General features: G+C 29.5%; 2 protein-coding genes across 4 annotated transcripts in view; one reads left to right on the top strand and one right to left on the bottom strand.

Annotated features, from left to right (window-relative positions):
* LOC148229411 (uncharacterized) overlaps positions 1–27364 on the bottom strand; it is a 138762-nt gene that overhangs the window by 79700 nt on the left and 31698 nt on the right. For 2 of the 3 annotated variants that reach the window (XM_088198940.1, XM_088198942.1), the window contains exons 2-3: positions 18959–20140; positions 323–428 (exon numbers count right to left, since the gene is read on the bottom strand). In XM_088198940.1, coding sequence (XP_088055066.1) covers positions 323–428; positions 18959–19853 — 1001 coding nt within the window. In that variant the 5' untranslated portion in view covers positions 19854–20140. The remainder of the gene's footprint in view (positions 1–322; positions 429–18958; positions 20141–27364) is intronic. The other variant, XM_088198941.1, reaches the window with a different exon arrangement.
* Positions 1–27364, top strand: part of LOC148229412 (uncharacterized) — a 212193-nt gene that overhangs the window by 173109 nt on the left and 11720 nt on the right. The window lies entirely within an intron of this gene.

Raw genomic sequence — 27364 nt, 5'->3', positions numbered from 1 at the left:
TTTTTAAACTTAAAACATAACAATATTTTAAATCATTCATATCTATAGAAGATAAAATCCTGTAACGGCTTTTTAACGAGAATCGTAAATACTTAATATCGAATACGTGCAAATCACGACAAATCGAATATTAGATAATATTAAATCGGTATTTGAAGCGGATCATAAATTAAACATTCCGATCAAATCTTCGAAAGAGAAAGGGTAAGTGGAAATCAATGATACGCTCCAAATAAACTTGTGTAAGTAACTAGTTCAAATACGTATGATAGATAAGTCAATTTAACTAATGGCAAAAATTGAATAATAATATTGTATTTACCTCAATCCACAGGCCAAAAACAGCGCTATTAGTAGCGGTACTAGTGTTGCAAAACAGGCCAAGAACAGCGTTTGAAGATCGGTGAATCCTGCGAACAATGCGAAAACTGTGCGAGAATAAAAATGTCATAATAATTCAGAAAATCAAGCAATTGCATATATTTTTATGGTTTAGTAAAATCTGTTTAATATTTTTTTACGGTTAAAACGCTCGAGATTGCAAAAGATTTATTTTTCATTAGTCGCATTTTAATGAAAATCGGCCATCGTAAAATTAATTTCTTTTGGGGCATTCGACTTAATTAAAGTCGAAGGGTTTTTTCATGAAAGAATTTATTTTTAATATTGAATTCTACGATTTAGCAATCTAAAGGCAAATTTTGGATATAAATGATAATATTTATATAAAAACATATATTAGATAAGAGAAGAATATATTAATTGATGCCGATATTTTAAATACATACTTTGTCTCATTTTTATAAGCTTAAAAATTCAATGTTATAATAATAAATTTTTACACATTAAACGATACTACAATATTATTTTTTTATTAACTTTTTCAATATCTGGATGATTTTTGTATAAAAATGTAATTTTTCAAAAGATACTGAATTATTTAATATATAAAATTTTCCACTAAAAAATACTATTTTTTAGTAATAAACAATATATTGATAAAGTATTCTCCTTATAATTTAAACTCATACAAAATATATATTTCACTCCAAATAATTTCTAACGGTGTTTCTATTATACGAAGGGTAACAAAGGTGAGTGAACACTACTCAATGCTTAACTATACAAAATGTATGAATCTGAGGTCGAAGTTTTAAATATTAAAAAATTAAATACATTAATAAAGCATTTTAAAAATTTTTTTTCACTTTAATCAATTTTATTTAATAAATGTATAATTATTTCATAAGCTTTATTAAATTTTAATAAGAGTTTATCAAATAAAAATACTACATTAAATTATAGTATCAACATTCAAGTACAAGCAAGCAATATATGTTTTATGTAAAGAAAAGAAGACTTAGTCTCAAATATATAATAGCAGAATATTATTTTGGAATAAAATTGTATCGATATTTACAACCTTTATTATAGAAGTTCAAAGGAAGAGAAAGAGTTGTGAACAGTTCAAAGCTATATATTATATTTAGGAGTTACAAAAGATATGTTCTAGAAAATATTTTCTCGGAGGGGAGACATCAATTCGCCTCCCTAGAGTCCAGATTTACACCACAAGATTTTTTGTGGAGATGTCTCAGATAAATCAAAAACAAGGTGTACCATAAATAAACCAACAGACTAGCCAATTGAAACACAATATCCGTGTAGATATTGAGAGGTTTCCAAGCGAAATGTATCGACGCGTCATCCAAAATTTATTTCATCGGCTTAAAGCTACCATTCCCAAAATGGTTGACATTTCAATGACGTATTTTTTCCACAGAAATTTAAAAATATTTGTTTTAATAATTTTGCTATACAACAAATATTTATATATTATAATGTAAATTCTGAATATAACATCATATAATATGTTCAGATATGCTTAGCCTTAACCCAATCTTGTCACAGGAAACGTATGAAAATAATATTCTACATGCATTTCGTAATAGTGGGGTTTGAAAAAAAATCTTTCCGCCTACCAACCCTCATCAGAAGCTCACATAAATTACAATATATAATTTTTGTATAAACTTTCTTTACGCGAAAAACGTTTTACGGTGCTTCCAGATTTCACGGGAGCGTGTTTGCGCTTAATTTCATACTCTGTGTTTATATTGTCAATATACGCGAACGTATAAAATAAATAATAAAACCTTACGTGTAACTCAAAGTTTGATACATAACACATAAAAAATAATAAATTATGAGATTCTGATAATATATAAAAATGCAATATGTATGTTAAAACAGTGGTGCTTATTTCAATGCGATATTAAAATGTATGTAAACAAAATTAAGTAGAAAGCAAAGTTTGAACACACCAAAGCAAATATGCTTGTTTACATATTTGTTTTTATTGGAATACCTTTGAAAGTTTCATTTGCTCGCTAACCACTCGTCGATTAAAAATTTTATTTACACATAACAATGAAAACTGGTTGAGCTATTATTTGATTCGAAAACATTTTGGTTATTTATGTCGTTATATTAATATTTAATAAGATTATTTGGTATCATAATAATCGGATTTATATATTATAATATATACAATAATACCAAATAATACCATCAAATGTTTACTATAATATAATAATCTTAAAACTTGTCGTTATATTTGTTTATTTAGTAAAACTCTAGCGTTATAATTTCATTAAATATTTTTTAAGAATATATAATTTAACGTATTTTTTTAAATATATTTACTGACGTAGAAACGTATTTGTATTACAGATGTATAGTATGTTAAATTATCATTTTTTAACTATGGCTTATTAGGATTTTGAGCCCGTATGGTGTGACTTTTCAGCTAAAATAGATAATAAAATATAAATGAAAATATAACTGCAGATATTGGATGGTGAAATCGAAATAGCAGGTCATAGAAGTTTATTGACTCTTTTTCTCTTTATATGCCCATCTGCGACTAAGTGTCGCATCTTTTATATTGCTGATTCGAAACATCTTTGGCGAATCGCATATTAGGATTCTTGCGCGTAATTGCATCGCTTCTTGTATATACCACTAAATGTGTTTACGCTTTAAAAGTATAACTGTCAGATAGATTTATTCGTCAATCGTTAATAAAATGGTAAATATAACAATTAGAACGCATTTTCTATCGCGCATCCTTTCCAAACAAAGAGTATTTTTTTTACTTAATGCTACTTATGAGTAAATTACGTCTCTGGATGAACGTATTAATAGCTGTTCCGTGAAATGTTAGCAATTGCTTGTTTTATAAATCTCTTTTCGCTTCCTCTTTTTCATTTTTAAGCCTTACTTTCGAAGCTTTCGAGGTAAATTGTTATTTTCTTTTATTTGTTCAATGGTGCAGGTAGTTGAAATGATGCACAGCTTGAAAATGAGCCTTGCGCCAATGAACATAAAAGTCAATGCACAAAATAATTACAGTTGTATTAAATTTATTTTATTAAATTTTTAATTAAATTCAAAAAGAAGAATCTATTACTTAAACAGATACTTTGATGAATTAATAACAGTCAAGGTTGATTATAATGTGCAATGAAACGAAAAATGGCATGTTAATACATAAGTCACATATAAAGTCGCTTACTCTGAAAATAATTGACTAAATGTCGATGATGAATGCTTCTCTCAATTCTATGGCACAATGTCAGAAGCGGAACTTCTCAATGCTAGCATATTGTTGAAGTTTTCCGTGAGATTATTTTTCTCATACTAATTTTCTTTCAACAAACTTTTAACAGAACTCAAATCAAATTGGTGACTCGTCTGGATTCAAGTGGCTTGTAAGTTGAATTTTATACAAAAACAAATCTCAATTCTCGAGCAAAATACGCAAAATATTTCTTTGAGTGACAGCTGTATTCAACGCACATTGTCTTCTTGACAAGTAGGGATGGTTATAAATCGCTGTAGCCACAACAGCGACAGTCTATAGCAGGGATGGCCAACTTGCTAAGAATTGCGATCGACTATATTTTTTTCTGACGCTCTGAGAGCAACTTACTTTAATATTTATGAACTAGACAAATTATAAACTATTTTAATATTTTTAGTACAACATATAACTTTATATATATGTAAAAAATGAAAATTTTTACACTTATTTCTTTCGTCAAAATAAGAAAATCAGGAGAATTGTTGGTTAACGATAACCTTAAAAAATCTTCAGTATGACTATTAATCAAAGTCACTCGACTTTTACGTTTTATTATCTTAAGATTGAGTACATAGATCCAAAATACGAATTAAAATATTCACAGCATCTTATTAAATTTTGGTATTTTTTGTTACAAATATATTTCCAAAATATTTGCCCGAATATCACATTGCAAAGAAATCATTAAATTTTCAAGCGCTTATTATAAAAACTAAATATATCAGCTAATTTATTTGTATATGATTGAATATTCACGTCATTCTTGAGAGGACTGATAATAAATTTAACCCGAATTCTACTGCTTTTTCATTATTAAAAGCTAATAGAAAACTCAAATTTCTGAAAGCTTCCTATCATATCAGAAACGCCACATATCAAACAAGAACATTTCTCTTCAATAATGATTAAAAATAGACTAATTCCTATTTCTCATAGAAATTATATGATTGTAAAAAGTTGCGCGCTAGACCAAATATTGTTATTCTAGCCTTTGGTCACTGATCACCGGAGTGACAATTTGAACCGTTTTTCTTTAAAGGCATGAATACCATTTGTATGTGTCCAAAAAGCAATGCAATTGGTTAACATCTACATCTACGATTCCCAAAAGCTATCTTAAACCAGCATTATAATATATATGACACTTAATAACAAGTGGGAGAGACAAAGAAGGGAGACGCTGAAAAGACTCCACGGAGTCACAGAAGTAGAGACTGCATCGATATGAGAAACATCAGCGGATCGTTCAGGGAGCATCACAAGAAGACATCTCGATAACTCTCAGCTGCTTGACCGTAATCACAGCCGTCAATAATACAACTCGACATGTCAACAAAAACTCTCCAAGTTCCAAGACCTGGCATTTCAGCTCCACCACCTCTCTATATGTATATTAATGTATTGTATATATAGTAATAACTGCTACTAACTTTATGTATTTAAAAAAACGTACAATAAAATTAAATTCGGTAAATAAAAATATCTTCAAGATGTTCATTATTTTGTTTTTAAGTATAAATCTAGAATTGCCAAAAGCGTATTTTTTAATATTGTTCATCATAATTTTGTATTAAATATGAATGTATTTGGTGTTTATACATAAAATATAATCTCACTAATTATATTATGAATAAAAGTTAAACTCAATTAGAAACTTCAGATTGAAAGTCGTGGGGTAATTAATGATATTATGATTCTATACAAAATCGCGGAAAATTTTATCGATTGTTATTTAATAAATGTAAATAAATTTGATGTATAAAATACACCATGTAATTATTAATGCCTCTTTCTAAAAAAATGTTTGCTGTATATTCATTTGCAAGACTAATTAATTATTAGAATAAATACACATTAAAATTATAAATAAGACTTGACACTATTTGACACTTATTTGTATGTTCAAGTAGTGCTAGTTTTATTGAAAAGTTACCAATTGTAGTATTATTATTGTGTAGTTACATGTAATTACTCAGTAATAATTTCAGTTTACGTTCAAACTTCCTAGTTCATTTCTCAACAGAATCACACATATGAAAATATTTTACTGTGGGGGGCGATTTATTTGGCCACAAACTAGACGGCACTCCGGCAACACTGACGCGATATTCATTGTTTATTGGATCGCAACGAGAGCGCAACGGCCAGCGGGACTTCGTCCGCCTAACTCGTTCATAACATTCGACACCAATATACCCCATCGCTTGGACTACTACTACATAAACATGTACCGAGAAGGACCTACCGTCACAATTGATCTACATATGACCATTTTATTTGTAATCAGGTGCATCAATGACCAGCTTAACTAATATATACAGACAATAGATCAACGAAATCTTATTTTTTTTCTACTCCATCGTATTAAAAAATACCAAGTCTCTATTTTTAACTTATACTCGGTGACCACAGCGCAGATAATATTTTTCTTTAAAATTTAAACATCTTATATATTTTTTTATCCTTGGTATCGTTTTTCACCGCATAAAAAGGGTCGTAAAATATTTTATCAACCCTTTTCTGCGAACGTAACGCAAATGAGCCGTGAATTATTTAAGACGCGACATCAAAGCGCGCGGCATCGTCGTCTCACTAATCGCTGGGTTTTAATTAACAAAATCTCTGACGTCTTTGCTCTTTGGTTTTTCCGGTTTTCTGGCGGCGTCCGGATAAGTCAGGATCGATGCGGATTTCACGCACCGGCCGTTTAGCGCCGACGCCATTTGCGACGCCATATGGCGGCGACGCCGGAAACGGATGAATGCGGCCCAAAGATGAATGATGTGCATAAATTATCGACGCCCGAATAGCCTCGGTGACTTTTCAATGGCATAATCCTACGCCTTTTATATACTCATCGCGTTGTATATAGCCTTTATGGAAATGTAATTGGGGCGAAAATCCTATTGGGTCGTTCATGTTATACAGGATTCGGATAAAAACTTCACATAAAAATTAATTAATGCAGTGTCCTATCCTTAATGTAAAGAGACATCAACAAAAAACATTAAATCATGCATTTCTGTATGTAATTAAAATTTAAAACTCCAAATAGAAATCTTGTACAACCATGATATTGGTAACCACAAAAATTTAAACTGTTTTCGTTAGATTTCAATGGAATGACTTGTCGCATATTATTGAGACTTGATAGATGTGTTTATTAATGTATGTATAGTCATTTAATTGAACGTTTTATAATCGCATTCAGTTTAAATTTTTTATTTTTCACCCTTAATTTTCTGTAATATTTTTATCCCTAAAAATCAAGGACCATGCGAGAAAAAATATGCTTTTTAGTCGCTTAGCATATATGAATTATTTTCAAAAAATTTGGAAGGTTTGGAACTAGACTCCAATCTGAATTTGTACGTTTTTTGACTATTCGTATTTTAAAATATTTATATGTGCAATTATTAAAAAAAAATATTTTCAAAAGCAACCAGAATGTAACTTACTTTAAAAACACAATTTTATTATATTTCTTTAGCTTGTAATATTACAAAAACGCATATAGTCATTTTTTTAGATTTTCCATTAAATTATTTATAGCACAGCTGTGCCCTTTTGATTCTGCGAAATTTATATTTTTATCTCATACCAACCATTACCATAACAACTAATAACTGATAAACAAAATATTAAAAAAAATACTTTGTAACTGCCGAAATCACAGAAATTGCTCGTAAATCTGAGCTAATATTTCTGCTTTATAAGCTTAAACTTCAAACAACAGTTTCAGAACATTATTGTAACATTTACATAAAATGTGTTACTTAATAAAATTGTTTAAAAATAAAAAATGCACCCTTAATTATTGATACATCTTACGAAACGCCATTAAAAATAATTAGCTGTTAAAAACTCTTCAAAATATCTTAAGTAAGCAACGAAACAAATCGTTTGCATATAAATCAATTAAGAAAATTATTGAAACTTAGCAAATAACAGATAAGCTTCAAAGAGTAAAAGTCACTTTTTAATGACTTGCTAGTTTGAAATAAAAAAGTCACGACATGAGATTTTTTTATAACCTTGTGCTAGTTTATCGGAAGAAACCTTTATTTGCCTAGGATATAACAAGATTTTAAGACGAATACAGAAAAAAGTACAATAAGATAGAAAATCTTACTTAACCCTCTACATTCGTTTGACATTTCCACTTTTTCTGCTGTTTATCTCGATGCATATCTATTTTATTTCACTATTTATTTATAATCTCTTGTTCATAATCTCACGTAAATACTTTTTCCAATTAGGTTTAACTGGTATTTTAATTAATAAAAAGTCCAGAGATTGCAACCGTTTAATTTAGTTCCATAATTGTGTTTTTATTTTCCGTTATTTAATTTTTATAGTAATAATTTATTTTAAATATTACATAAATATTTCATAAACACTAAAACATAGTGATTTATCAGTGACAAAAATTAACAAAATTAATAAAAACTGTTTATAAATACAAAAATTTCAATTTTGAAACCATTGAAGGACGCCTTTAAAGCTGTTTAATAGAATTTTGAAGACTCAAAAAGACTAAAGCAAGGTTTTAAAAAAATTAAATGACTTGTGTGACAAATATTATTTTGTGCGATGAACCTAAAAGAGTTTACACAATATGAATATTTATAATTAAATTTAAAAAAAAATTAAGACACCTGGCTTTAAAGGATCATATTGCATTGTGCAATCAAACATCAGTGTAGATGTGGTAAAAATTAAGTTAATAAGTAATAGTCGCATGAATATTACTGCTTATATCTCAATATGAAAATGAACTTCAATGGTTTCGTTCAACATATACATTTTAAATGCGGTTTTTGATTGCTCTACATTCTTGGCAAGGTTTGGATTGACCTACATTTAATGTTTAAAGCCGATACAGCTCTAAATCCTAATTTGAACTACAGTTAAATTATATACAGTAGAGTAAATTGTTTCTATTTATCTAATGCCACAAAGCCTCAAAATTAAAAATATATGATTTAAATAAATTATTTTTTGTAGTTATAATATAGTAAATTATAATATAAAAATATACTATATTGGTAATAATGTCACCTTTATTTATATATCAATGCACTCCGCCACGACACCTTACAGATTAAACAGCGCTAAACGTTCGTACTGCACACTAATTTTTTTAAATCAGTGTTTCTTTAAGAACACGTGATTTATTTTTAAAGTGCTTGCATAAACTTTTACTAGGAATACTAATTAACAACTTACATATCAATAGCATAGAATTGAGGTTCTATTAATTTTAAAATTTAATTTACCCTCTTAGTATTTTTGAATGATGATAAAATTAGTAGTTTGATAATTTAGTTTAGATACGTTCATATTTATTTTTCATTCACAAATCAATCTAAAATTAAATTTAAAACACCTTAAAAAAAATCGAATGTCTGATTGGATCGAGGGTCCTAAATAAACGGCCTAAATTGTAAATTACTATTTATTCAACTCGATATTCAATAAAACCGATCGTACATATCAATATTTTACGATCGCTCTATTTACAATAGTAATTGGATTTACTACGGGACTTGAACAGATTCTGTTTGACCTTAAGCAAATTAATGGACCCGTAAGACTGGATAAAGCAGATAAGGAAGTCGAAATGGCTCAATACAGGTACTATGTATCTATAGAGCCATTCGTAACATAAACGTATACGCATAGAATGGTGATAAAGTTAAACTAAATTTACTTTTTAAAACACAAAATATATTTTTTTCTTAAATAATATTTAAAATGTGAATAAGTAAAATCAACGATATTTGATAGCAATCCCAAATTGTCAAGAAGATAATCACATTAAATAATAATGTCAGTCAAAGCAGTAATTTCCGTATAAGATTTTTTTATTACAAGCCACTTGAAAAAGTGTGCTACAAATTTGGAACACCATGCCTGATATTATGATAAAAATGTGTACAAAGCAAAAGTATCAATAATATCGTTTTAAAGCAATATCTCAAATAATATTAAAAGCCGCAATAAACGATATTTTGCTCGAATTCCATTATTGATTATAAGATGCGTAATTTAAGTCTCTGTGGCAAAAAGTATTGTTATCTTGACGATTGAAACAAAAACATATTATATTTTAACCATTATTCTTGCCTCACCCTATACTTTATAATCACTTGAATGATGTACTTTGTACGTGTTACATTAAAACTCTATCAAATTCCTCTAAACCGAAATATCACGTATCTCCTCTCGGCACACGTTCAAAGTGCGCCTTAACTAATATCGATTAGCCACAACTATTTCATACATTCCCCATAATTTCCGTTAACAAATTGGCCCCAGTCGGGACACGAGTGGTGCCAAGGGGAAACTGCTACAAATATCAAAATGTCATAATGGAGACGCGGCTGGGAGATGCCATTATTGAATCACATCTCTCTCACATAGTAGATACCTACATATCCGTATATTATACATCACAAAGTGGTGTGTTTTTCTCGGAAGTCGGGTCCCGCTTCCTGGGAAGGGTCCTGACCGCGTCCCCCTGGCGCCTTCGCCCCCTAAACTTGCTGGCGAATTTATAGGGGTGCCGTTCCACGCACGCCCACATTCATAATTCTGCAATAATTTCATTGTGTATCATAATCCACGATTTAATTTTCGGCGCTCTCGACAAAGCTCGTAAAGTTGCCTTTTAAAATCCTTTTTACTGATTCATTACATGACTTCTTTTAAGAATTCAAATATCAAATAAAAAAGGGTTAACCTCAACCTCACAGTCATGAAAAAGTATTAGGTTGATTAAAAAATGCGCTGTTTTAGATATTTAGATTTAAAAGACATAAAAAAACAGATGTTCAAAATATTAAGAAATAGTGAACGTTCCACTCAGTGGCAGTATTTTAAAACTACATTTCTAAAAAATCATGAAAAATAGACTGAAATTCCAGATAATTTTAACACACAGACACACAAAAGACGATTAACTTTTTTATGCTATAAGTGTAGTAAAATTTATTTTATTAAAAAGAGAATAAGGTTAAGTTTCTACACAGCGAGAATTATTTTGGTATAATTTAATAGAAAATTTCAAAAGATTACTAACAAATAAAAATACTCATAACTTCACAGACAAACTGCCTGTTAGCACATTAAACACTTATAAGCACTAGATAAACTACCATTTTGTGCGTAAATGATGCGAGACAATGCGTCTACCGACATAAAAACCGCTATTGTGCAATACTAAAAAGTCGACAACAACTCCCTGTGTATACGTTTTTATTAATAGCGAATAATAATTAGCGCTTTTTGGTCATCATCATATAATAAATATGTTGTAAGAATATAACGCACCTTCGTGGGTTCCTCAAGGGTTAAACCTATGCCCTCTACTATTTAAGTTATTTATTAATTATATAAATACAGCAGGGACATCTATTCAAAGATCCTTTGATGTGTTACGGACTTTACAGAGTTATCTATATTCTCTATGGAGCTGTGTTATCCATTAAGTGCGTGTCGGAAAATTCCATATTATTTAATTTTCCCGATTCTATTTATTTTTTATTTTATTTTAATAAATCTTCCGTTGTAACCTAACAAGGGTAAGCCCAATGCATTACAACGGGCAAATCTGTACCAACTAAGTAAGTCAATCAGACAAAATGAATACTTACAAGTAAGTGTTAATCATCAGACTGAAAGTCTGGGAGTCGGTGACATCTACATTAATAATTATAAACTAGTATGCGTAATATAAATTATAATATATATGCAGCTATGCCGGTTTTTAATAATAGAGCAAATTTTTTATAAATAAAAATTCGAGTGTCACTGCCAGGGCTCGAACCCGTAACCTCAGAGTTACAAGTCTGAGATGTTACAGACTACGCTATTCCGTCCTTATATTTACAATTAAAATATTTTGTATGAATATTCTGGCTAGAGAGTGTTCTCCTATAGATCTCGGAATCACTTTTTAGATCAAGTAAAATCGGTTTTCGGTACAAATAAAAACCGGTTAACTTGAAAAATTAAGATATTTTATGTTTAAAATTTTTATTTAAAAAAATAAATTTGAAAAAATATTTTCTGAATATGAGTTAGAAACCTCTTTTAACTTTATAGCTTTATATCAAACTACATAGACACAAATGCGTTTATTAAAAGTATTATAAATATAGTATTAATGGTAAAATAACGAGGAATAGATATTTAAATGCACGAGAAAAAGTACGTATTATTATATATTTGAGAATGTACATAGATTAATTATTTATATATTTTTATTTGCATAGTAGATGTACAAAATAAATAATAAATTGTGATAAATTTGATACATAATACAAAAAAGAAAAAAATATTTTTTTTGTCAAGGAAAATACTAATTGATTATTATTTTTACATAGAAAAATTTGAAGAAAACATATTTAAAATATTACAATAGAAAAATATTACGAACAATTAAACGACATTAAGATTAGAAATTAAAAAAATATGTATTGTAGTCTATTTATTACAAAATATATTTCAAAAAGTCATACAAAAATTATTTGCAATGCTAAAAATGATTTAATTCTTAATAAGAAATTGTATAATTTCTTAAACTTTCAATACGCTAAGAGTTGCTATTTACAACTTTACTATTTTCAAAGAATTCTAGTTTTGGGTTCCAGAATGACTTTGAGTATTATGATCGCATCCTCTTTCAATGACCGTTAGAACAAGCACTAGCTATCCAGCTCCTTAATACGCTGGCAATGCACACTGATTTATTCAAAGTTAGCTACATTTATATGTATTATTAATTGTTTTTTACTATTGCGACTCATTACAATAAGTTCATAAGTCTTAATTTAAATAACTACATAATTTTTTGTTCTCAATTCATGTATGTAAAGAAATGATTAATGAGAAGAAAGAGCAAAGGACGTTATTAGATCCCTGTGGTACTCTAAAATGAGCGAAATACTAAATATTCGATTACCATAGTTGAAGACACATATAGCCGTCTGCCATTTAAGTGACTCAATAAAAATTGGACAAGAAATTAAGAAGCCTTATTACCGAAAAAGCTTATGATGTTTTTCCATTCAGTTTATTTTAATTGCTCTCTAAATGCGTTGTAATGTTTTATTATATTTAACTCTTTCTTCATAATTTCTTTGTTCGTTTCAGAACTTTTCTCGCAATATGAGATGTATTGTTCCGTTTACACTGTTAAATTACATTTTTTTAAATCTCAAACTGTCAAAGCCACAGTTCGCTCACCCGTGGTTTTGAAACTTTCAGACTGCACGTAAACCCTTTTTACAAAGCTTTTAAACGCAAAAATTGCGTTGAATATTACTGTTTCGAATAAAATATTTTCAGCATTTTTACAGAATTTTTTTCAATCAGCTTTATTAAATGAACCACAAATGCTACTAAACAAGAAAATCATCACAAAAAGCTCGATTTAAACGCAGCTAAATAACCTTTTGAAAAATATTACAACCCACTAAAGCATTTATTTTCAATTATATTATGGTCCGCTATTTTCGCAAATTTTTTTGCCAAAGGGTAATGTTAAAAATGTATTCATTGCCCTTTCTAGAAAAAATATATTTTTATAAGCATGATTTACATTATTTTAAGCTCTCAAAAATGCGTAAACAAACTGATCACAACATTTTGCTATCACGCGAAAACGCGTGAACGGACCGTAATACGTTAAATGAGAAGATTTTTTTTCTTTTTATGATCGGTGCTAATCCGAAAATGTATATATTAATTATTCACGAATTTATTCGCTACCCTGACATTTAATTATATTTATATTCCTATTTAATTACTGGCAATATTTTTTCTCTCACCTAAATTCTAAGGGAAGAAAGTCTCGATCGAGGATTATCTTTTTTATGGGTCTTTCATATTGAGGCTTTAATTGGTAATTAGCGCAAGGGCCGTGATATATTTTTTCGAATCGGAAGCATATTTTTTGTTCGATTGCTTTGAGAGCTCAAACGCACGGGTTTCAGCTTCGTATTAAACAATGTGTGGCAATAAAATTCCTGGTTCTTAATAAAATATTATATGATTTAATAAAAATGGTTTTCACCCCTATCTCTACAAAATACAGCAGTAATGACCCTTTATAGCGGTGCCAAGCCATTATCATTCATGGGGACACCCTATTGAAACTTATACAACCCCTTACTTATATATATTATATAATTTTTTTTATTAAATATGAATCACTTTAAGTTCGTATATTTGTTAAAAGCTTATGTATGTTGGTTAATAAACGAGCAATTTATTAGTTTGTTTGTTATTAGTCCTTGAATTTTCTCACCACTCTACTTTATACGTGTGGTATGCTGACCAAAATTGTTCGAGGAAAAAAGGAAAAGACATAAATTTCCTAACGCTCGTTAGCGTCACGTGACCAAAAAAAATTTGGAGTCTACAAAAAAGGTGTGACCGTAAAGAGCGTTGTTTATGCTCCCCGCCGTGAACATTTCACGTGCAATATCATGCCGATTTACCCCCATCTCTCCCTTCCAAGCTATTGCTTTCATTCGTTTAATAACGATCCGAGGATTAGGCGTTCTTTTTCCCGGCAAATTCGCATAAAATTTTGCGTATTCCGCTCGCAAATCTTTCCCGTGTTGAAAAAGCTATTGGAGCACTTCAAAGAGCAACGCAAATATCAAAATGTTGAGTGAGAGATTTTCGAGATTATATTAAATCGAAATATTCGCATTAAGAAGTATTCAATATGCTCAATTGGCCGTGGGGAAAAGTTGGAGGCAATAATTATTAATCTTGGTACTGAGGTGTGGGTTCGAGTGCCCTAGAGGTCTCTTTGCGGCGAGTCAAAACAAATCCTTGTGCGAAATTTTTGCTAGCTTTGCTTCTGTATTTCGGAAGTGAAACACATTTATTTGGACAAAGGATAAGGGAACGCAACGCGGTCACTGAATTATCTACGACCGAACTTATTTAGTGATATGGTTGTTACGGTCCTCTGCAAATTGGAAGGTCGTGTTATTAACCCTATAATGGAGATTACGGTTAATTTACCAATTATGTATTGTACCGTGTAGAATGATTTGTTTTTCAAATTTAAGACACTATAAATATTAGATGCTCTTATAATTAATAAAGCTGACGAGCACACATCTCCATAAATATACAATAATTTATTATTTATTAAATTACAGATCCTTTTCACGATTTATTTAGTACTGTTCTAACTTGATAGAAAATCTATAAATATTTGTATTATTTATAACTACAAAAAAAATCCTAGATGGAACTAATAACATTTGCATTAGTATAGGTGTACAACCATATTTTTAAAATCTCATCAATTTGTGCTTGATATTTGACTTGAATAACTTACTTTTGGTGTTCCTAATTTGATAGTGACAGATTATTTGACCCAAATAGATGATATTAAAATCATTCATAACACGCTTTTACAAAATATTAATCCAATTTTGATAGAGAGGTTTTATTATGTGTTCGGATTATAACAGATCGACGTTAAATAAGTTTTGACACTTCTCGGATACAGCGAAGCGGATGCAAAATTTGTTTGTGACATAATCGAATATGACTGCATATGAGAAGTTACATCTTATATAGCCATATCTAGCTACACGTGAATAATATAATACGTTCAACATACGACTAATAACGCTCCAGCATTTTTCAACGGTTATACGTGCCTTTTTATCAACTTTTTCATTGAAATAATACCGCACGCCGCTGCATCTCTTTTTTATTCTCCTTACATACACGAACTGTCGTCTTCGTCAAAAAAAAGAGAGAAACTCGCCCGAGGATTCTTCCGGAAACTGCTCCATCAATCTGGCGAAAGAGGGAGAGTTGCAAAGAACTTTTATGGTGAAAAAGGAACGCGAAATTCCACAGTAGAATAAAAAAACAGCTCTCAGCGTATAGCTAGGGGTGAAGGTGAAAGCAGAAAAAAATAATATCTAATCTCGTATTCACGTCGCGAACGGGTTGTTTTAGAAAAACGTCCATATTTTATGATTTTAAACGCGATGCGACGTTTGCTCTTTATTGCCTTATAAGCAAACTCTCTATTGAATTTTTAAAAAATATTTTATTAAATTTTGAAGAATTGAGTAATTCTACATAATTTACTACAATTGTAAATAGTGTATTAAGCCACAAATAATAGTGTATACAATACGAACGTACTTTATTCTCGTACATATTTTAAAGGCATTAATATTTTGTATTTACATAGTTAAGCTGGAAAACGTTTAAATTATTGTAAATATATTTTACTTCCACCTTAGTAAGATTCCAAGAATAAATAATAAACGTATTTTATTGCAATGTTATATAATAAAATCATATCTGAATTTACCTTTACGTTTTTGTACGTTTCATGGAATTTATTATAAAAACCAGCCATTCACTAGTTTCTTAAACTGGGTTTATTTAAAATTATTTTATTTAAACGATCAGTTAGTCAAATTTTAAGGAGTCATTTTATAATGCCCATAAGTAGGTCATTATTTTAAATATACATATGTATGAAATTATGTAGCGTTTCAGTGAAATCAAAGTTATTATAATTATATAATAATCAATAATTTCGATTTTCCAGATACAATAGAAATTTAAAAACACTGGGATTAAAATGGGAATCGAACCCATGTCTTTCAGGTGTTAGTCTCCGACTACATCACTAATCAATTGTGCTGAATTTGTTATACATTAAAAATTGAGCAACGTTTTAAAATATAAAAAATATAAAAAAGGCAAATCATTTTTGGGCCATGTGTTATGGTAGATTATTAAAATAATTTTTGTAATAAATGTAACAGTATGCCAAATTATTGTAAAAATATAATTTATCTGGAAGGTGCTAGTAAAATTATATTATTTCAACTTTTCCATATGCGATGCTTAAATGTATTTTTCAGTAATATTTGTTTTGTATATTAATGATATAGTTAATAACGTGACCATTGTTATTTGTTTTGTATATTAATGATATAGTTAATAACGTGAAAAAATGTAAAATTCATCTATTTGCGGATGACACATTAATGTATTGCATAGGTGATAACATTAAAGAAATTGTAAATAATTTAAATAATGAATTAAGTATATTAGAAATATGGTTAAAGAATAATGTACTTAAATTAAATGAGAATAAAACTAAATGTATGTTTATTAATTATAAAAATGTGTTAGATAATAGTACCAAAATAGTAATAAATAACTCTAGTATAGAAATAGTGGATAATATAAAATATTTAGGAGTAATTGTTGATACAAAATTAAATTTTAAAGAACATTGTAATTATATATTAAAAAAAATTAGTAGAAAAATAGGTTTATTATCTAGATTAAAAAATATATTAAGTATAAATACAAAAAAAAAAAATTACAATAGTATAATATTGCCCCATTTTAATTATTGTGCAACACTATTAAATATGTTAAATAAATTAGATAAACAAATGTTGCAAAAATTACAAAATAGGGCAATGAGAGTAATCTTAAATAAAAATAGATTAACTAATTGTAAAAGTATGATTGATAGATTAGAATGGTTGAATGTTTAAGAAATATTGAGTATGAATGTTTTAGTATTTATATATAAGTTAGAAAATAATATGTTACCAGAATATTTTAATAAGTATTTAATAAGAAATAAAGATGTACATAAATATAATACTAGAAATAAAGAAAATTTAAAAATAATTAAGTATAAGAAAACGAGTACGGCTAGGGGAATTATGTACGGAGGTTTTGATTTATATAATAGTCTTCCAAGAGAAATCCGAAACAGCAAAAATATAACGGGTTTTATAAATGGAATAAAAAAACACCTACGTACATATAGAAATAAATTATAATATTAAGACTTTATTATTGTATATTTTTATTTTTTCTTTCTGTTATGTATTTTTTATATATTTTTATATATGTTTACTAAATTTGTTAGATGTAAAGATTAGCTATTAAGCTAAATAAATTAATAAAATAAAATAAAATAAAAATAAAATAAAGTTATATTTTCACTATTGAAGTCCAATACATTTTCACCAATAAATATATATGTATTTCTACTAGCGAAAATGATATGCTCGTGTTATCCCTTAAGAAAAAACTAAATAAAACAGTCTATCTTGATTTTTTTTTAAATATGCAATTTCAGCGAAATTATATCGGAATACGTTTTCCCCGGTAGATATATATTTTTACCAGTAAATATATAATTTATCTGGCCGGTGCTAGTAAAATTATTTGAATTCAACTATTCTATATGTAGTAAAATATACATTCACACACTAATCATTACATGCGATTAGGGATATACGTACTTTATACATTGTACGTTATAACAAACAGATGTAAAAATATATAGTATTATTCATTTTAAATTATTTTTATCGATAAAATAACATGAAAATTATCCCGGGACTGGTCCCGGGATCCCGGGATCGACTAATTGCAATACCGAAATCCCGGGATCAAAATTTTGGCCCGGGATTGGAATCCCTACATGCGATGTATAAATTTTACAGTGAATGTGTATTTTTTGGTGAAGTTATATTTTCACTAGTGAAGTTCAAATACATTTTTACCAGTAGATATACGAAAATATAATTATACAAATGAAATTATATGTTGCTTTAAAAATCTATGATACTCAATTTGCCAGTAGCGAAAATTCTATTTGCTGTTCAAACCCAAACCTAATCTTATGAAAGTTCTAAAATTAATTAAAGTATAGTCCAAATGCAAACTAAGCCAACTCATCTCGCAAAAGAAAAAAGTGGAAGAAGAAGTACAGACAAATTGCATCTCACATATTGCTCCATAGTTTGTCTGCAGTTATGATATGTTTTAAAAATACGAACCTATGATATAAAAGTATTGGTGAAAGTGTATTCAAACTGAATTTTGATCAATAGGAGAGCGCAAAAAACAATTATCACTTCTCAGAAGTCAAAAATTCACGTCAAAAGCAATAAAATCGTGTCGGCGCCGTCGCAGTGGGAACGCTCGAGCGTTCCCACTGCGACGGCGCCGACACGATTTTATTGCTTTTGACGTGGATTTTTGACTTCTGAGAAGGGATAATTGCTTTTTGCGCTCTCCTATTGGTCAAAATTCGGTTTAGATATGCTTCATTGAATTCTCTCTTATTGTAAGTCGTAATAAAAACTAAGCTTTAATATTATAAAATCGTATATAAATCCAAGAATTTATAAAGTCAAGTATCACTAATATTAAAAAATAACTGAATAAATATGAAAAAATAACTGGTTTAATATAAGCAAAAATACTCACTCGTATCAGGAGCGTCGTTGTCAAGAAAAAATCCAGTGGCGTTGGCGTGAGGCAAATACGTCACAGCACTTTTGTTCGCATTATCCCCGTGTTTCACAACCTCCACTAATTCCACATAATCTTCGGCACCACCACCACCACTACCAACAGCTTCGACATGCTTACCCTCGTTCGGTTTCACTTTTTGCACCTTGGTTTCAGCGTCGGGCAGCCCTGTGGTGTGGTTAAGTTTCGGCTCGGCAGTCAAAAATTGAGCCTGAGGAACAGGCCAGGCTGACTTTGGAGGCACAAAGGGCTTCCTCGTGTGATTTTCAACTCCATCTTTACCCACCAACGCCTGCCCGGTGAAATTCTCGATCGGCGACCCGATCAAAAACTCGAACCTAGGACCACTCCCGTACAAAACTTCTCGCTTTTCTTGATTGTTTGACTTTGCCTGTGACATATCGGACAGAGTGCCGTCTCTATCAATCTCAGCGTCCACTATCCCTTCTTCGTAATGCCTCTGTCTGTTTTGCAGAGTCGCGTTTATTTGCTTTTCCAAGTCGTCCGTTGATTCTTGAAAGGGTAATCTATCCGAGTTATATCCCACGTATCCAGATTCTCTATTGCGCTCGGCATTCAGCATGTCTTCTTCTAACGGCGCCGTGTCCTCTGGAGGGTTGTAGTTATCGTAAGCTTCCTCCTCCAAGGGCGTTTGGGTCGCCTTTCCCTTGGGATCAGAGTTTAAAGCGACCTCTTCGCTGGTCACATCGTACGAAACTGAATGATGAGTGTTGTTGCTGGCCAAGGAATGGAGTGTTTCTGAAGAGTCATTGTGTCGTGACCCGCCGCCGCAGGCAGGACCGATCAAGAAGACCAATAACCAAAGTCTCGACATGTTCTGCGACGTCATATCGGTGTTCTTTATTTTGCCAATTCGATGTTCCCTTCGTCGTCGTACATTGTCGATTCGCGCACAAACACACTACGTTTTTATTTTTTCCATTTTGAACACATCAACAATTGCTCGGTGGAGCTTTCCCCTAAGTTGGCAACGCACGAGCAGAGCCTTTCATATTTTTTTAGTCGAAATTTATAGAAACTATTACCGGAGCGCACTTGTATAGACGCCACTTAACCATTACGGAGCCAGTCGGTTTGTTCCATTAAGATTTTTTTAGAGACTCATACCACCAGCACCTGAAAAAATAAAAAATATATATTAACACAAAAATATATATTGTAAATAAATAAACATTAATAAAATGCATTATTAATTTATTTTAATATCTTATAAGCATTTCATAAATACCAAAAAACCTATGTTTAAATGCGGATATTTATTTTAGTAATTTTCCTGATATAAAGTCAAGTCCCGGTGCTTTTTTTGGATTTGTGTCTGTTTATATAATTTGTCTTATTTTTTACTTTAAATTTTTTAATTATTAAATGGGTGCTTTTATATAAATTTCTGTCGCAGAATCATATGGTGTGAATACTTCCTGTGAGTTGCAAAGGTGTCGGCCTTTTCCTTATCACTTCTAGCCCATTTATTGTATCGTTACAGTTTGGGTTGCCTTTGCTAATAAATTAGTTAGTAATATAAAATAATCTTAAATATTTTATTTAAAAATAAAATTTAAGCAAAATTAAAACCATATAATCAAAAAAATATTATCTAGAATAAAAAATATGCTTAATGTTTATACAAAAATATATTTTATATTTCCTCACTTAAATAATTGTGTAATAAATTATATATGTTTAATTATTAATTCAAGATGTCTTATTATATTTTATATGTTGTTTTTTTTTCTATTTAATATGATACTTTTCTGAGGTTTGGAAATTATTATTATTGAATCTTATTTAGTTCGCTTTTAATGTTCTGGATTGATGTAGAAAATATATATTTGTAAAAATAGGATAACGATAGAAGGACGAAAACTATTCAGCATACACATCGTCATTGTAATCAGCAATTTGAACCCTTATATTCATTGTGATAATAATTGTTATCTGTAAAATTACTGAATCGAGGAAAAGGTTGAAATCGTATATCTTTGGCAAGAATACTTATAATAAAATGTAAAGGGTTTCCAGTATCAAAGATAAGAAAAGATGTTTAAAAATAGATTTTATTTAACTATACATGTTTTTATTAAAATATTAAACCGGGAACAGCTTTCAAGCGTATGACAAAAAATTAAATGGCATGCAGATTATTTCAACGACGGTAAAATGTTGGCAACAAACAAAATTTGTTTGTTTGTCTACAGTCAACTTTAGCGCTACTAAAAGCGACTAATGGACGACAAAAAAGCCTCGAAAAATTCATTGAAAATTATATAAATCATAAAATACTATACGGTGACAATATCTGTTTATTTATTCTTGCTGAAATATATCCGTACGAAAAACAATAAAAAACTTTATTTTGTGTATCGTTAATAAATACGAAATTATTGTTTATGTTTTGCCACTAGTTAAGTTCATAGCTAAAATAGAATTGTTATTAACCCTTTCACCGCGGATGGCTTCTATAGAAGGCATCAATAAAATCGCCAGTGCTCATTGAGCACCTAAAGATGCCATAAACCTTTGAGCCTAATAATGTGGTTATTTAGTATAATTTAAGCTGTAAATCACTTTAATTTATTGAAACATAATATTTTAAAAAATATGACATAAATTTTTAAATGACGCGCAAAAATATCACCCGCGGTTAATGGGTTAAAGCTGTTTTTATATTATATTATTATAATTATTGATAAAAATATATAGATTGTAGCATGACAGATACGCGTTTTAACAATATACTTGACAAAGACTATAGAAAAGTAGTGTGGATTATCGGTAATTTTAGAGGTAATAGATAGAGTATTTTTTAAGGTATTAAAATTTGGTGGTGATTACTTTAAAATTAAAATACAGAACAAGAAATTAAATAAAATACATATTTTACGTCCCGTCCGTTCTACTGTTACTAACCGTCGTATATATGGATTTTGAAAAGGCCATTGACAAGGTTTGTCATGGGTTAGTAGTAAAATAAATTATCAGAATTTTTCGGATGATTTAACTCGGTCACCTATGGTGACCGACTGTTAAAATAATATTATACCCCTCCGACGGTTTTTCAAAGGTCCAATCTGGGCTCTTTGTTTCTCGCGTTATTTATTAATTACATAAAAACAGGAGGTACGTTTTTTTTTTTGTATACAAATGATTTTAAATTGTTTAGATGCATTCAATCTATTTCGTACTCATTATTTTTACATTTACTTAGATTAGTGTCGGAAAATGCCATATTTGTCATTTTCTCGATTTAGTATGCCATTAAATTATTTCAACGATCTTGGTAGAAACATTTTGGTTAAAGATACCTTCATTAAATATCTCAGAATAACTTTTAGGAGCAATTGGTGGTTCTATTTACACGTAAACGACGCCTGCGAAAATATTTTCAAGATGCTCGGCCTTGTTATAAGGATCGCGTTTCACTTTTGACGATCCGTCAGTTTATCGTATCCTTTATAATACTTTAGTTTGTAGCATTCTTAGATAAAATATATTATAATTAGAGAAACATTTTTATTTATAATTTAGAACCATCAAGTAAGCAAATACGCCTTGAAATATGTACATAAATATTATGCTATTTATCTAAATCATGTAGCTATCTAAATATTATGAGCGTTGATATACGTATCGTTTAGTTCTTTCAGACATGTCACTTTGAATTTCTTTAAACTACTTAAAAAATTGTATGTAGTATAATTTATATTTGTAATTAAAAAATCATAAAGAACAACAAGAATAAAAATTTCAATTGAAATACAAAATGTTTACTGCTGAAGTATTTATTAACTTTTTGAAAGTAAAGTACAATAATATGTAATTTGTATTACTATCGCAATATTAAAGGGGGTTTAATTAAAAAATAAAAAACATATCAATATGTTTTTCATGAATTTGATTTGGACAAAAACTGTCTGCTAAATATTTTTACTGTAAACTATTTTTTTAATTTACTTTTTAATATTGAATATAATTTTGAGTAAGATAGAATGACTATCTAAAAATTAAATACATTTAAAGAAAATGATAACTACGCAAAGAAAAACATTTTGTATTGATTAAGACATTTCAAATATTGAAAGCAAATAATTTGCATAAAACATTGCTTACATTACACATGAAGTAAACTATATTTTTACGATATTTATTACATATATATTATAAACAAGTCTGCAACTAATGTTTGTAATCACTAAACTTAAATACATCGATTTAATTTAAAAAGAACTTTAAACGCTTAGATACATAAATGTATATATACTTAATAAAATCGGAAACCCAAAAAAATGTTATAGTTATATAAAATCAACATACGTTTCATACATAAATTTATTTATATTTTTATAATACACCCAAAGATATTTATAAAATTTTCTCTTTATGTTTTTCTTTTTAACCGTAAAATATTTTTAACACATAAATATTAATAAAAATCTGTAAACCTGGATTTCATTTGTAAACAAATATAAATCCCAGGAATTCCTGCGATTTATAAAAAAGTAGCAATTTCTGGAATTCAAAAAAGTATTAAAAACTGAAGCACAAATTATTAAATCGCTTTTAAACAATTACGAACACTTTTTTTCAATTTCGTGCATGAGTTAACATGAGTTATCAGTGAGAACGAGAATCTTTCATTACATTTTACGTCGTAAATATTACATTTTATTTATTTTAATCTACCAGACAATTGCCATATATAAAAACCATTGAATTTAAACATTAGTTTATGCTTAACCACATAAAGCGGTATAATTTTAAACGTACAACCAGAACAATGTCACGCAGACCCTAGCAGGAACAGCATTGTTGTCAACCGAGTAAAAATAATTTACGTCAACTTATTTATATATATGTGATATAAGCTAGATTTAGCTTTGATTAGAAAATTTTAGATACCGTATACACTGAACCGAATCTGATCATAATTAATCACGACAATAAAAAACTAAGGTACCGTATTTTTAATTCCTGATCGTAATTATAATTATATTAATCATTCATTCTGATCTCCCAGATAAATACATTAAACTCTTGTAGGATTCAAATCCAGGTTTTTCAGATGCTATTCATCGACTTATCTTGTATCTGTACTCTCCAAATATACAATATTATTTTGCTTTTTTAATGAGAAATGAGAACTTTGAACTTATATTATTCATGGAAATTATACTTATAATTGAACGTCTTCTAACTAATTTTAGCATATTTTTTGTAAAAAATAAAGTTTATTTATCAACGTGAGTTTCAAGTTTACATTTACAAATACACAATATTTTAAAGCACTTTATTAAAGCGCTTCTCTCTGAATATTTAAATATCGAACGGGTAAATATGTATGTACCTACGTATAAAAAGTACAAGCGGTAAAGCAAGGGTCTCGCATTGAATCGATTGAAAATTAGCCAAAGGGTCATTTTTCCCATTTTGGTATAAATTGACATGAAACGGATCGTTTCAAAGCTGTATTTTTTTATATTCGACGTTTGTTCGAAACTCATCGGTCAATGTAGGGCCGACGTTAAGGGCATTTTTCACTTCGACAATACCACTCGCGACAGAAAGAGACAGAAATATAGGACATTTCCTCGGTTTTCTACCATGTATCATTTTCTTTTTATGAAGCAACCAGAATGCTCAGACATTGTGACGTAATATACCATCATGGTTGGATAGCTATGGTTCAGATCGCTAGTTATATACGGTTCAATATTGGAGTCCCAAAGCACCGTCCCTCCATTACGTATTCCATCTCGTAACTCATTGTTTAGCTATAACTTTAATATAAAATACATTTTTTGTATTCATTCAAACATGACGTATTATCAATCTTCCTTGTTTGCTTTAGAAAATTGGAGTCGCTCGTAAGGTGTACGGTTTCGGTTGTAACGAACCAAAATAATATGCATAAATAACGCTTTATGTAAAAGACACAGCAAAATTGTTTAATTTAAGCATTCGTATCAAATATCATGAACGATTTATCAGAAGTGGTTAAAATCTTTTTATACGTAATACAATACAGGGTTTTTCAGTGAAAGATTAAAAAAAACTGTCAGGCGAATTAAAATAATGGTAACGAAATTGAGATATTACGTTGCTCCATTTATTAATCAAGTTACCTTTTTTTCCAACTAGAGAATCCAATCATGGGATCCCGGGATTTTGAGCGATTTGCGATACTTATTCCAGGATTATTAAACATAATCCTAAAAAAATCAAGATTTATGTGTCAAGAACGATGAAATTGATATCTGCAAAAAAAATATTGTTTGATTGAAATTACTGAAAAAAAGCCCTAAAAAGTTTTGATATATATTAGTTTGTATTTAAATAAACGAGTAGCTTATAAAAACTGTATATTGAATTAAAAGACTGCTAGTAAAAAAAATGTTTTGGCTGCACAGTATAAAGTATTTGAATTGTAATGGAATTCGGACCATAACAGTTACTGCCTTAGACCTTTAAGCGTTCAACCGATTGCCCTATTTTTAATCCGCCAGCGTATCGCGTATTTGCACAAGCCGCAAAAAGGGCAAGGTTGACCGCATGCGATCTACAAACTGTGTAATGGAGCTAAGTTATCTTATACTACAGATTCTTTACTGTAGCATTGTTTTTTTTTGTTGCTTGTTTATATTGCTAAAACATTAGTAATAAATATTTTACAGAATTGCTGAAAATTTCTAGGTAGAGTACGCTCGGGATAAGGATTCTGGTTTGTTATTGTGTGCGTGAACTGTGTGGCTCAAAATAATTTCGCTCAGAATATTTAATTTTTTTTTATTTTAAAAGAAAATATATGTTTATTTAACATACATACATCTGAGCTAAGTTGGAAAGTTCAACGGACAATTAAAAATATATTATATAATCGAAGAAACCAGACATTGATGTCATTAATTAAATATTTGCAAAATTCAAAATCTTTCACTAGTCAAAAAAATAATGAAGTCTTTAGCTATTCTTCAACGGCAAAAAGATATAAAATGGGGAAAGAAATTATTCGCAGATTGTTTAATGGCTCGACGACTCTATTAAATCATTAGAATCCATTGAATAAATTAAAAAATTATCATTGGCGCAACGATAAGAATAATAACTTTTTTAAGCCTTACAGAGAATAGTGTAAAAAAAACCAACAACGTACGGATTAATGGAAAATAATTAAAATATTTTAATCCACGGGTAAGAGAACGAATAACTTACAGTATATATTTGAAGCCTTGATATCAATTAACCCGGATATGCCTAAGAAATTTTGTTCCCTTAAAATTTCATTTATAAATAAAAAACAGTGGCACGAGTTTAGTAACCTACCCATGGGACAGTGGGCATATCTGGGTTAAACCAATATCAACACAAAATTATTTAAAAGAAATCACTAGGGAAGATCGAACTTCTGTGCCTCACTGCACTTTAATGACGAATATCAGCGTTGACGAATCAGCGACTGTCCTTAAAAGAGAAAGCGAGACAACGAAGTACACGCTACATCGCTTCTCCCTCTCATATATATGTACACGCACACAATAACAAACCAGCATCCTTATCCCGAGCGTACTCTAAATGTAACAAGAATTAACTTGCAATAAGCAATCTGTGAAGCACGTTCAGAATAAATAGTTGCCACAATTGCTACCAGAAAAACACCTAAATGTAGAGCGATTTACATTCTACAAAAAAACAGTAATGTAAAAACAATATTTGTCAATAGGAGCCATAATAATGAATTATTTATTCTTTAAAATAAAAAAATAAACCAAAAATGAAATCATTCCCGGATCATCTGTAGAAGATTTTTCTAACAAAGGCAACTCTATTTATGTTTAATATAAATTATATTGTAAATCATTTTTAAATGTATATATTACAGTAGATGTGTATTATTAGTGAAGTTATATTTTCTCTGGCGTTTCAATGAAAATTGACGTTTCAACGAAAATTGAATTTAACTGATTAGCGCTGGTAAAATTTGAACCCAAACCTTATATACAATGAAATAAATATACGCCTTTAAAAAGCGACATTTGCTTGATGGATATCTATAAGGTCGAATTGCGCAACGGGAATGTTGTGGCCTTACAGTGATATATTGATTCCTGTGAACGTTTCATAACAAAGTAATATTTATTCAATGCACCGGAGAATTGTGTTGTAGTATTTATGAGAACCCCTTATTTTTTCTAGTCGTAATGAGACCCTTTTTGTGATTAAATTATTGTCTAGTTTATCCTTATTAGTAAATAATCACTTTTTGGTTACAGTAATTAACGCGAGCTAATAGAAAATATGATCTCCCATGACTATGTGTGTGGTCACCCACAACAACATTTTTTTAAC

This window comes from Plectrocnemia conspersa, unplaced genomic scaffold, assembly GCF_051122295.1.
Source record: "Plectrocnemia conspersa isolate PC_06_02 unplaced genomic scaffold, ASM5112229v1 ptg000011l, whole genome shotgun sequence".
Lineage (NCBI taxonomy): Eukaryota > Metazoa > Arthropoda > Insecta > Trichoptera > Polycentropodidae > Plectrocnemia > Plectrocnemia conspersa.
This window is presented reverse-complemented; position numbering and strand designations above follow the sequence as displayed.